The sequence below is a fragment of the Hemicordylus capensis genome, chromosome 3 (genome assembly GCF_027244095.1).
Source record: "Hemicordylus capensis ecotype Gifberg chromosome 3, rHemCap1.1.pri, whole genome shotgun sequence".
Taxonomy (NCBI): domain Eukaryota; kingdom Metazoa; phylum Chordata; class Lepidosauria; order Squamata; family Cordylidae; genus Hemicordylus; species Hemicordylus capensis.
The window spans coordinates 242,254,939-242,268,335 of NC_069659.1; the positions used below are offsets into that span (position 1 = coordinate 242,254,939).

Here is a 13,397-nt window from a genome sequence, read left to right on the forward strand (position 1 = left end):
CAGTGAGGGGCCCATTTTAAAATTTTGTCTCTGGGCCCACTCCAGCCTTGTTACGCCCCTGACAAGCACTCTCAGGTTATGCCACCAAGCCAGGCAGTGGTAGGAGGGGTGTTTCCAGCTCAGTGGGGAAGGGTAAAGAGGTGCGCTGCAGTGGGGCACGGAGTGTAAAATGAACAGTGGGTCTCAATGGGCAAGGAAGGGTGGTGCTTGTGGTTATGGGGGCTTGGCACCTGCCATCTCCTGTACCCTTCCCTATACCTGTGCCTGAGGCAACTACCACCCTACTGCATGGAACAGTTGCCCTGGGCAATGCCTGGTCTGTGGATAGTCAGACTTAAAAAGAAGAGCATTGGGACAACTGCTTCTGCGGGCTGGCAACTCTACCGTCAGTCAGCACTTAGGTCCTCATTGCGCTCATTGTCACCTTCTTTTTGCACAGACACAGGATATTCCCAGAGGGCACTTCATGAGAGCTTCAGTGGCGGGGGGGGGGGGATTTTAAAATCTTGTCTCTGGGACCACTACAACCTTGCTACGCCCCTGCCCCCCAGTCAAACAGCATGGTCCACATGGAGATGCTCAGAACGGTGCAACCTCTACCACCTCCACCCCATGACCCCAAATCACTATGCTCAGGCCAGGGTGCTCTTCGGCTTCCTTGGTTTGCACTCAGGTTTCCTTAGCCTAGTGCCCTCTGAGAATATCCTGAAGGTAAGGATGCGCTTTTGCCTCGGGAGGAGTGTTAACGTTGCCTCTGTCCGTTGCTGCGAAGTACACCTTAAGAGGGAATTATTCTGTGAGAAAGAACAATACTTTGGCTGCAAGAAGCGCTGCCCCTGAGGGCGAATCACGAGAATCTCTCGGGTCGGATGCCCAGAAGAGCAGACAGAGCGGATGACTGTGTGCAAACGCTCAAGCGGGGTGGGGGTGGGGGTTCCTCAGCCCCTGCAGAGGGCCTATCCGCTCTCCCCTTGCCCAAGACTCTCCCCGTCCGTGGCGGCCGCCGGTGCAGGAGACAAGAGCGAGGGGAGGAGCCGGAGGAGGGGTGAGCTGTGGACTGGGAAGGCGGTCCAGACTCCAGGGAAGTGCTACGTGTCTTCCCGGCCCTTATACTTACCCGCTTCCCACTCAGTAGCCAGCTCAGCGGGAGCCAACTCTTAGCCTTTTCCACACTGCCAGCAGCCAAGGCGGTCGTCGCTGCCGGGTCTTGCCGCGCGAGCCAGCAACATGTCCGAGAACAAGAAGCAAAGGATGGTAAGTGCTGCCTCAGCAGTTCTCTCTCCGCGCGCGCAGCAGTAGCAGCCGCCGCATCGCCGTGCCTGTGGAGAGCGCTTTTGCGGCTCCCCGGCTGCGCGCGCGCTCTTCGCCAGACTGGCGGCAATCGGTGGCAGCGCAGCCGGTTGGTTCGCAGCTGGGGCAGAAGCAGGGCAGGCACGTCGCAAGAGGTTGAGCTGGGTGGCGTTCGATGCACGCCTCCTCGGGAATCAAGCCCACTGTGTTCAGTGCGTGGGACTTAACTTATGGCATACCCTCTCAGACATGCCCTCTCAGAGTTGGGCGCTGGCGCCTTGTTTGCCAGGGGAAAGAGCGGTATTGAGAAAGACTTGCTGGGTGGTTTGGGCAGAGAGGCCGCCGGGTGGTTCAGTTGCTGAAAGCAGGCTTCAAACCTGTGCAGATTTACTTTGGGAGTAAGGCAGCCCCAGACGATGGGGAAAACAACCACAACAACTGCAGGCAAGTTTGTCCACACATGTGAGGTTACTGGTGCTTGAAGTTGCATAAACATCTGATGGCCGCATGTTACTTAACAGGCTGAAAACAGAGAAGCAACCATTGTAATGTGTGAAGCTGCCCAAATTAATGCTCCGTTGCATCCAGTGAGACCAACTCCCGAGTAAATGCACAAATGAGTGTGCTACACTGAACTTTGGCTAGATCCTCTCTGTATCCCCCACCGTCAGTCAAATCCTCATTTTTCTCATTCATCAGCCTGCTCTAGCTGTCCTTCAGTGGTCTAGCTGTCCTTCAGGACATTAACGCAACAGTAGTCTGCTTCTGTGCACTTTACACCTGAGCCTCCACTGGTCTCCTGCCTCTGCCTCTCAAGCTTAAAGGAGCTGGAGAATAAAGGTGCTTAAATGAAAGGCAGTCAGCAGCCACTTAGTGCCAGGCTGTGCCAACATGCCTCCACCACTCACCCACTTCTACAATTTGTGCTGCCCATGGATGCTGATGACTACACTGCACTCAAATATTGTCTGCAGGGGCAGACAGAGAGCTAGACCAGCAAAACCCTTTGGGTGCATCTGCACTGTTAAGCCACGGAGCTTACTGGTTTGATTGATTAATTTCCAATCATCAGAATGATTTTTATTTATTTAATCCCCTCCCACATTTTTGCCCTGAAGATAACAGTTCACTGAATTTGAGGAGTGGAAAGAAGATGCCTTTATGATGGCCATTTGGTGTTCTGTATGCACTCTAAAAGAAATTGCAATAATTTTGTCCACGGTCTTGGAATTTTTAAAAAATGAGAAGTGCTTTTCTTTGACCTAGAAGGCTAGTTCTCTTCTTATGATGCCAACTTCATTGTGGTAATTGTAATTATTCAGTGATGAGGGTAAGAACTCTGCATGTTCAAAGTACCCCCCCCTTCCATGTTTAAGGAACTGCAAACAGATTCTGGTTTGAACCCTACCTCAGTTTAAGCCTCACTTCAAAGTAGGCTGCCCAATGAATTTTAAAATGACTTTTCAGAAATGATGTGAATTAGGGTTATGAGTTTTGATTTGTTTTTGTTTTTTTGCAGTTCTCACATCTGTGATCTGCATGTAAGTTTTACATTGACTGAAATGTGTGATCCATGAAAAAAATGACTTTTGCTTTCTTGCATTAACAGCATTCACAAGTGAAGCATTTCAAGTTCAAAGCCTTTCTTGGTGTGACATTTAAAAAACCTCTTTGCTTTGATGCCTGTTTTGTAGTGCCAGTATACTGAAATAAAAAGACATGCTTAGGGTATGATTGCACAGACCTTTAATGATGTGTAGGTGGGAGTGTATTTGGATGCATTTACTGAGGACATCCAATTCCCCTTGATCCACACAAGGTGGATAAGTTGGCTCACATTGACTCAGGATTAAGCAGCATTTCCTTTTCACAGCACCCTGAATTTAGTTCTCACTGCCTCCTACCCATATGAATAGTAGACAAGAATATTAGTAAAGGACAATCGGGGTGCCTCTAGAACAACTAGTTTTGGGGAGCAAAGGAGTGGTAAAGAATGTTATTAAGGGAGAGAGGATCAGCTACACGTTAAATACAGAGGTAAGTTAATTAATGTTAGTTTATTTACCTTATTAATGAAGCTTGCTTGACGTTTTCAAATTAATTCAGAAAATGGGCCAGATTCCTTTTAGAAAATACTAAGCCTATTTTTTACGACCATAATAGGGGGAGGGCAGGCTAGGGGGAGGCAGGGATGGACCTACCTTCCCCCCAGATGATTGGCGATGTCCACTTCGGCACGCCATTGTGCGCCCACATGATCTGTTGCTGCTCCGTGCAGTGTGGATCTCTGGAGACCAAGACTCATTTTTCCGGCCTCCAGGGATTCCTCTGGGAGTCAGGCACTCTAGGCAACCTTGAATTCATGACCTCAATCCTGGGGTAAAGGGCTTGCTCACAGCCTTTAACCCAGTTTAAAGCCTGGGGTAAATTGCCAGTGCTGCCCAAGCCTGCTCGTGTGCACAGCCTCACTGTCTTTTTGGAATGACCCTGCACTCACCTGCACACATGATCTCTCTCATCTCAGTTCCTGCCAGGAACGGAACTAAGAGCTGACCTGGCTCCTGGGAGGTTGAAAGAGTCTCCCACCTCCTTGGCTGCACTAGTTTCTGCTGCTTGTTCTGTAGTATAGCAGTGAGTGGATTGGTTTCTTTAAACAATGGAGGCCTTTCAAAATTAATTTAAGCTATAGAACCATACTGACTGTATTATCCGACACTTTGCTGTAAAGTTCTAGTCTGGTGGATGGGGGAGCAGGAGATATTTGGGGGAATGCTCGCTACCCCCCAGCCCTTGGAGTCATCCCTGAGGCCAGTGATGCCTCTGCTGCTTCTGGGTAAGAAGTGTCATGTCAGCGTGGAACCATTACATTGTCATCACCTTCTCCCAGGTGTCTGGTTTGGTGCTAAAGGGTTGAACTGAAAATGAGAGAATGTCCTGTGTAGATGTAAAACTTTCTTAAAGTAAAGGATGTCATAAATACTTTGCTTCCTACTCAACATTTAGAGAGAATTCAGACAGTAGATTTCTACATTGCTGGTTGTAACAGTTTATTATTAAACTAAAAGTTTTTAAAAAGAAAACTTGGGGCCAACCCCAGCTAAATCAGAGAGACAGAGCTTCATTGAGCTTTGCACAACAGATTCCTTCTGTTTGCAGAGTGCCACATCTCCTAACCCTGGCATTTGTACAGAGTCAGAGTCCTGGACTCCCCAAAAATTCTGTGTCTGGATGTGCCCTGACTTAACACCCACAGAGTACTGAGAGTTCCCTGAAAGATTAATTTCTGTTGTCCAGATTACAGCGTGTACAGAGCAGTGAGCAGGAGAAACCAAAGTACAGCAAGCCAGAGGTTGTTGCAGGAGAAGAAATGAGATTAGTAAAACACACTTGGATAGCTCAAGATAGAAAACCGCCATCACACGCACAGAGCAGAGAGAAAAGAAATCAGTGCTATGAAAGATAGTTATAAGTTACAAGTTGAACCTCTGCACAATGGGAAATTTGCCAAATTCTGGGGATATAATTCTAGTGATTTGTATGGGGCCTATTTGGTTCATTAATGAAAGTTTATAAATCAGCAACTTGGGGCACGAGTGCAGATATGTCTCACAAGGCTGGGATCCTGGGTCATAATCCATTGCCTTGTACCCAGGAGTTCCTGCTGCATTCCTTGGGTGACATCATAAGAACAGCTCTGCTGGAACAGGCCCAAGGCCTATTTAGTCCAGCATCCTGTTTCCCCAGTGGCCCACCAGATGTCTCTGAGAAGCCTACAGGCAAGAGGTGAGAGCACACCCTCTCTCCTGCTGTTACTTGCCTGCCACTGGTATCTAGAGACATCTTATCTGTGAGGCTGGAGTTGGCCTACAGTCACCAGATTAGTAGCCACTGATAGACCTATCCTCCATGAATTAGTCTAAGCCCTTCTTAAAGCCATCCAAGCTAGTAGCCATCACCACATTCCATGGCAGAGAATTCCATAGATTAATTATGCACTGTGTAAAAAAGTACTTTCTTTTGTTGTTCCTAAATTTCATGGCCATCAGTTTTGTGGGAGGACCCCTGGTTCTAGTGTTGTGGGAGAGAGAGAAAATTCTCTCTGTCCACTCTCTCTATCCCATGCATAATTTTATACACCTCTATTATGTCTCCCCATAGTTGCCTCTTTTCTAAACTAAAAAGCCCCAGATTCTGGAGCATTGCCTCATGAGGAAGGTGCTCCAGACCCTGATCATCTTGGTTGTCCTCTTCGGCACCTTTTAATGTTCTACAATGTCCTTCTTAAGATATGGTGACCCAAACTCCCATATTTGGCAGTATGCCAAATATGGCCACGCCATAGATTTTTATAAGGGCCTTATAATATTATCATTTCAATCCCCTTTTATTTTCAGTCCTCTTCCTAATGATCCTTAGCATGGACTTTGCCTTTTTCACACTGAGTCGACACTTTCAACAAGCTGTCCACCACAACCCCAAGCAGAGGCGTATCTAGGGAAAATAGTGCCTAGGGCAAGCACTGAAATTGCGCCCCCTGTCCAAACATCTGACAGCCATCTTTCAGATAACTTTACCATAATATCAGCTGAAAAATACAAGTCAAGCTCGTTAATCTTTTAATATTTCAAAAACTATTTAGCAGTGGACATAGCCAGACCAAAAAATGCTGGAAAACTACGAATTTCAGTATGCTGGGGATCATGAAATACCCGAACACTATGTGGAGGTGTACTTGGAAAACTAAACAGAAGTGCCTGTCTAATTCTCTGCTATGCATTGTAGCATCACTATTACATACGTTTTAATAATAAATGGAGAATTTGACTTTTCCCAGATACTCTGAAAATAATTAAAGGATATGCAGAGTAAACTGTGTCACTGCTTGGAATATATTCTAGTATTTCAGAAAGACAGTTAAAATGAGAGAAAGAGAGCAAGAAAACAAAATGGCCACTGCACATGCTCAAGTGGCCTCTACGAGGCCTTGCATGGCCTAGGGCCTCACAGAGGCCATTTTAGGATGCACAGTGGCCATTTTGTTTTCGGTGACCATTTTTAAATTTTTAAAAATGGCGCCCCCCCTTCAAGTGGCACCCAGGGCACGTCCCAACATAAATATGCCCCTAACCCCAAGCTCTCTCTACTGGTCAGGCACTGACAGCTCAGACCCATCAGTGTATGTGAAGTTGTGGGGGTGGGGGGTTGCCCACTTTACACTTGCTTACACTGAACTACATTTGCCATTTTGTCACCCACTCACCCAGTTTGGAAAGATCCTTTTGGAGCTCCTCACAATCTGTTGTGGATTTCACTACCCTAAATAGTTTAGTGTCTTCTGCAAATTTGGTCACTTCACGGCTTACTCCAATTTCTAAGCCATTTATGAACAATTTAAAGAGCACTGGTCCCAGTCCAGATCCTGGGTGACACCACTTCTTACTTCCCTCCATTGTGAAAACTGTCGCATTTATTCCTACCTTCTGTTTCCTGTCCTTCAACAAGTTGCCAATCAACACATGAACCTGTCTCCTTATCCCATGTATGCTAAGTTTACTCAAGAGCCTTTGGTGGGGAACTTTGTCAAAAGTTTTTTGAAGTCCAACTGGATCACTCTTATCCACACAGCTGTTGACACTCTCAAAGGACTCCAAAAAGTTAGTCAGGCAAGACTTGCCTTTGCAGAAGCCATGCTGGTTCTCCTTCAGAGTCCAATGGCTTATAGTATCTGTTCTTTCTCTCTGAAGTGCATTCTTCAAGAAGTACCTAAGTGAAATAAGTTGACAGGAAAGCCCTGCAAGACCACATTATCATGGTTTCGAATAATATTTGTTTCCTTTAGCTTCATTGTTTGACAAACAGGCACTTATAGGTGTTTCCTAGGCTCTTTAAAAGCTGCGCGTGATTGGGATAGGAGTGTACATTTTTAGAGTCAATTATCTCAAAGAATCAAAGGTACCAGGGTTGCAATCCTGCACACAAGCTGTTGAAGTCAACGGGGTTTAAGCAACCTTATCATATGAAGGATTGCGGCCAATATAGAGAATATTACTCTTTATTTAATCAATTTCTGTTGGTGAGAGTGAGGTTGGTAGAATGTTTGAAATGTTTAGTGAGGTGAGAGGAGAGAAGGAGGGCACCACCAATGTATTCAAACATGTGAAAGATCTTGGAGTTGTTGCTTGGATAAAAAAAATTAATATGTGCTAGAGAACTTAATTGCACTAATATAAGCTCTCTTTTGGTACCTGCTTGAGATTTACCTCCTCACTTACCTTAAAAAACAAACAAACTAGCTGAGCCAGGTACAGAGCATCTGTGCTTCCGGCCGACCAACCCACTGCCGCTGCCTTTTCCTCCACCCCCACCCGGCTTTCTGGCCAGGTGGCCAGCCCACTTCTCCACCCACACTTTCAGGCTGGTGGGCCGGCCGGCCCACTTCTTCTCCCTACTTCTCTGCCCCCTGCGCTTTCTGGCTGGCGACCCGGCCAGGGCGGGCCACTGCCACCTCCTCCGGGTGGGTAGGCCAGGGCCTGCCCCTGCCGTATCTTCACCTGGATGGGCCAGGGCCTGCCGCTGCCTCCCACCTCCTCCTCCTGGCAGCCAGGCCAGGCCGCCTCCTCAGGCTGCTTTGCGACCCACTGCCATTTTCTTTTTCCTCCATTGCCTGCCCCGTCTCTGAGCAGCAGCTCCGCCCCCACCTTTTCATTGGTCGCGGCTGCAACAGGGGAGGGGCTTGCCACGCATCCGTCCATCTTAGAGAATTAAGCAGATAGATAATTCTCTAAGGTGTACCCGTGGCTAATCCCGTGCGTGGCAGCTCTCACGATAGTTCACAAGCAGAAGCACCTGATTGGGTAGTGGGGATTCCATATGCAGATAGGGAGGATGAGCCTGTGGCACTGTGGTGATTGGGGAGTGGGATTCCATATGCAGATAGGGAGGAGGATGGTTAAGGTAAATTGGAATGCAGCTGTTACTGGTTGGAAGTTGTTCTTGATTGCAGAGCAGAGGCATCTATATACATAAAAGGATAGTGGGCAGGGGTCTGTGAAGAGAGAGGTCATGAGGGAGGAAAGAGCCCCTTCAGGGGAAGGAGGCTGCTGTTGTGTGGATTAGATGAAGAAACCAGATGAACAAGATCTGTTAACTCAGGAAGGGAGAGAGAGAGAGAAGGAGGAAAGGGAAGAAAGACGGGAAGAGCAAGTGGATGAGAGAGAAAGAGAGAAAAAGAAGGGAGGGGAAGAGAGAAAGAAGGAAGGGTGAGGGACAGGCCCAAGCCTTTCAGTGGCCTGAGGGGAATGAGTGGCCATGGCAGCGCCTATTGGCAGCAAGGAAGGGCCCAGTCAGCCACTGCTGCTGTTTGGGGCTACCAACGCCATTCTCAGGCAGGCAGGCTGGCTGGCAGGGGATGGACCCGGGCCTGTCAGTGGCCTGAGGAGAACAAGCAGCAGCAAGAAAGGGCTCAGTTAACTGCTGCTGCTCCTGTGGGGAGAAGCTGGAGCAGGGCTCAGGTGAGGGTGGGGAGGTCGCTGGGGATAGGGGGCTGCATCTTGGCCAATAGGCACCAGCAACACTGCAGCTGTGACCAAGAGGGGTGAGGGTGATGGTGAGGGTGATTGAGTAAAGGGATGGGGGAATGACCAAGAGGGGTGAGGGGGGTAGAAGCAACCAGATGGAGAAGGAGGAGAAGTACGGCTCAGGTGAGGATGGAGAGATCTCTTAGGTGAGGGGGGTTGTGGCAGGGGGTGAGGGGAACAATCAAATACTAGTGTGCAGAGATGCTCTGTGCAGGTTAAGTTAGTTATATATAAAGATGAGGAAACAGCACCAAGTTTGTACAAGACAGCTCTAGAGAAAAGCTGGGCGGGGAGATGGGTGGGGCGGGACTTGCATTTTTTTAGGCAACGACATAATATTTTGATGTGTCTCAGATTTACTCCAAACATGAATCAAGATGTGTGCACTTTCAGACTTCACAGATCTGTTTTCAAAGAGAGACATGTGAAGCCTAAAAGCTTGTAGTGCATTTTCCAGCACATTTCTAGCCACAGCTAGTTGTCAAAGCAGTTTGGAGGTTTAACATTGTCACAGAGGACAGCTCAGATCATACTATCTCTTCCCAAAACTTTTGCACACCTGGAGTGGGATGCTGCTGCCCTTCACTTTTCTGAAAATCAGAATGAGGATGAAACTCAAAAGCCCCAAGTACTAACATAATTGGACGAAGAGTGAGAAACAAACGTGGTAGTAGATATAATAAGTAAAACTAGCCGGCCCGGGTGCAGAGCATTTGCACCTCTAGTTCTCCTTCATTCTCAGCCTCCCTCCCTTGTTCTTGGACCCTCATTCTCAGCCCTCCCCCCTCCTCTTCCCTCTTCCCCCCTACAATTTTTCCCCCTTCTCTGGCTGGCCACTTGGCCAGCTGCTCTTTCTGGCCACCGCTTTCATCCCCCCCACCAGTTGCCACCGCTTTCTGTCCCCCCCGCCACCGCTTTCTCCTCTCTGCTGCCACTTTTGCTTTCCCCGCCCGCCGCTGCTTTCTCTCCCTGCCTGTTTGCTGGCCTATCTGTTGGCCTTATGTTCCCCGCCGCCGCCACTTTCCTCTCCCCCTCCTCTTGCTTGTGAACTCTTACGAGAGCTGCTATGCATGGGATTAGCAAGGGGCATGTCTAAGATAATTACATATATAGATCATTACCAAGATTAGACGCGAATCTGAGGCCACAGTTCTATGCACATTTATCTGAGAGTAAGCCAGTGGGAGTTGTTTCTGAGTAAACATGCATATGAACCACTAATTCCAACACATTTGAAACATCACGTATCTCAGAATTTAACAGAAGTGATGTGCAGATCCATACACGAAGACTGTGTAAATATCAGCTAAGTGCCTTCAGTTTCAGTTGACCCAGATTAGCCCTCATCGGATTTTGGGGTAGATTTCCACCCCCAGGCTCATAAAGCTGCATAAACAAGCAGACCACTACACTTCCAGCTATGCTTTTGTTGTCAAACGGTTACCTGCCATCTTCAAGTATGGACCCTTACCAGTTACGAAATTTATGTTATTAATAAAACTAGCTGACCCGGCACAGAGCATCTGCTCCCCTAGTTCTCCCCCAGCTGTGCGTGCAACCCATCTGGCTGGCTGCTGCATCTTCATTTCGTCCCCATCCCTTCAGACAGTTTGTTCTCACCCCCCATCCCTTCAACCAGTTTGTTCTCACCCCCCATCCCTTCAGCCAGTTTGTTCTCTCCCCCATCCCTTCAGCCGGTTTGTTCTAGCCCAGATCACTTCACCCCCAGGTTCGCAGCTCGTGCCACCTAGGAGGAAAACTAAAAGCTGGGTGTGGAAAAACTCCCAGGAGTGTACCTGTAAATCAGGTTTCAGGTTTGTTTGTTTAAAAGGGAAAGGTGCTACCTAATGGCACAGTGGGGAAATGCTTGACTAACAAGCAGAAGGTTGCCAGTTCGAATCCCCACTGGTACTATATTAGGCAGCAGCGATATAGGAAGATGCTGAAAGGCATCATCTCATACTGCACGGAAGGAGGCAATAGGAAACCCCTCCTGTATTCTACTAAAGAAAACTACAGGGCTCTCTGGGTGCCAGGAGTCAAGATTGACTTGACGGCACACTTTACCTTTACAAAGGATGCACTTTACATTTCTAAGCTGATTTCTTTGTTGGCATCCATGAGTTTTTACCTCCATTTTTGTTTAACTCACAGTTCTGAAGTGTGCACTGAGAGCTTTATAAATGCTTCCACTTGCACGACTGGTGCACGGTCTAAACATAGACTGTGCACTGCTGTAGTGAGACTGCTGGAGTGAGACAATCTTTCACTCATTGAGTTCATTGTCCTTGGACTTCCAGGCTGCCAACAAAGCTATCAGTTGGTATTTACTATGACAGCAAGTCAATAAGGTTAACAGTTTTGCATCGTGAAATAAGACTATCAATTTATTCCAAATAATGTGCAGCCTCCAGATTAGTTAGTCATGTCTAAGCACTACTGAAAGCAATTAAACAAGTTAGTAAAGACCAACTTAATTTCAATGGAACTTAGTAATAATTAACTCAATCTGGATCCTATTTATTTATATGTGTTACAAAAATGTTACTTAACATTCATTCAAAGAGCTTCCAAAGGATTATTGTAATCCATCCTGGAGACTGAGAGAGAATTACAAAATCTTTAGTCCAGAATTAATATATGAATTAACAATATACTTGTGAGAATTAGGGCTGTCAACCAATTAAAGGTTTTAGATTAGTAATCAACTGCCTTTTAATAAGCAATCAAATTAAATTTAAATGTATTTGCATATTATCAAAATGTTAATATAGGAGTCCTTAAAATACTGTGAGAACTTATAACTTAATAAAAGCTACAATAGACAAAAGGTTGCTTACTCATGGTGAACCGGGAGAGTGAACAGGGGTTTTGTTTGTTTTGGTGAAAAGGCACCTGGCCCTTGCCAACTCCTAGTCAAACTCCCTAAACTCCTAAACTCCCAAGGAGTTGTTCAAAATTCCTTAGTCAAACTTGTTCATCCAACTCAAGACTGTTAACTCTTGTTTGAAACAGTTTTTCAACCTTTATTAAAGATTCTTTAATTGCCACCACTTTTTTTAATGAAATCCTGTGTTCAAACAGTCTACCAAGTTATGATCGTGGTAGGATCATGTATAAACTATGCGAAGAGGTAACTAAACTATGATCTCTGATTTGTGCAGCAGTGCTTCTAGTCTATAGAAGTGACTGTGAAAATAGAACCAGGGTGTAGCTATAACTGAGTGAATGGGTTCAAAGATTACGGGGGCCCCAGCTCCACCCTCCCTATTTTCTTCATTCTCTCCAGAATCTAGGTTGAGTGGCTGCTCAGGCCAAGACACTGGCAGGGGACTACTACCAGTGGGCTGTCAGACACTGCCACCTTAAGTCTGTACACATATGGCTATTAGACTTTCCTGTGACTGAGGTTCCATTATCCAGTACTCTGACATGAAGATGACACCCTTTTAAACTGCAGAAAGCTGGCCAAACACCCACTGCAGTTTGCTAGGTGCCAGCCAACCATTAGGGAGGAAGGTGGAGTAAGCAGGTGTCCCAGGCATGAGGAGAGATGGGATCTTACCAGATAGTAGAAGGGGGTCTATTCTATGGGCCCTCTAAAATCCTGGAGCTGGCCCTGGTGAGAAGTTAGATGGGATGGGGGAAAGTGTATTGGTTACTTATGGGGAATGTAGGCAAGGGAACTCTTCTCGCGATTAGTGAGAAGAGCTCTGGGGCGGTCTGCAGGGAGAAGGCTTACCCTTCCTGCTGACGATTGTCCTTGCTTCCCTGGGCGGGCGGATTGCCCACCCAGACAACCAGCGGTTGCTCCCTGTAACTCCAAGGGTCGGGGTGCTGGGATGCACTGCCATGCGCTGCCCCGCTCCCCCAGAGCTTCAGTAATGCACCACACAAGTGTGTGGTGCATTATTGGGATCCCCCCATCCAAGCAAGCAGCCACAGCTGACACATGAGCAAATAAATGAGGTTAAGGGAGTGCTCGCTCAATCCCAGCAGCTCAATCCCAGTGGTTCACATGCATGTGCAAAGCTGGCCTGGACTCTCTTAGCCCGGTTTGGCACATGTGTGTGAATAGCCTCAAGGAATATTTTCAAACTATTTCCAAAACTGCCTTAAAACTGTAACACATGTTTTTATTTGGTCTAATATAAAATTTGTTCACCAAATTTTCAATTAATGAACACATGCTCAGATCAGAATATAAGGTGAGTACGAATAGGGTAAGTGCACAAGGCTATTTCAATTCTGTTCATATTGTTTTTGTAACAAAGTGGTACTGTACTGTTTTGTTTTTGTTATTATTCCACAAGGGTATTTTCTTACGGTGGTGTCTTCTAGCCTCTGCTCATTAGGGAAGTTCTGTGGCTGGAAATAAACCATTAGAGAAGGATGCTTATGGGACTCATTGTACTCTGAAGGTTATGAAATCTGGTTAGCTCATGCTGTGTGTTGTGTTGTTTGTGCAGTTGTTTTTTTTACAGTTTTATAAATGTGTTAGGAAACTATAAGATCATTTAAACAGCAAAC

The 13,397-nt window shown here is 46.8% G+C and overlaps 1 protein-coding gene across 2 annotated transcripts in view; it reads left to right on the forward strand.

Moving 5' to 3' along the window:
- The first annotated feature begins 1,076 nt into the window (after window positions 1-1,076).
- Window positions 1,077-13,397, forward strand: part of PAPSS2 (3'-phosphoadenosine 5'-phosphosulfate synthase 2) — a 71,295-nt gene continuing 58,974 nt past the window's right edge. For both annotated transcript variants that reach the window (XM_053306400.1, XM_053306401.1), the window contains exon 1: window positions 1,077-1,254. In XM_053306400.1, coding sequence (XP_053162375.1) covers window positions 1,228-1,254 — 27 coding nt within the window. In that variant the 5' untranslated portion in view covers window positions 1,077-1,227. The remainder of the gene's footprint in view (window positions 1,255-13,397) is intronic.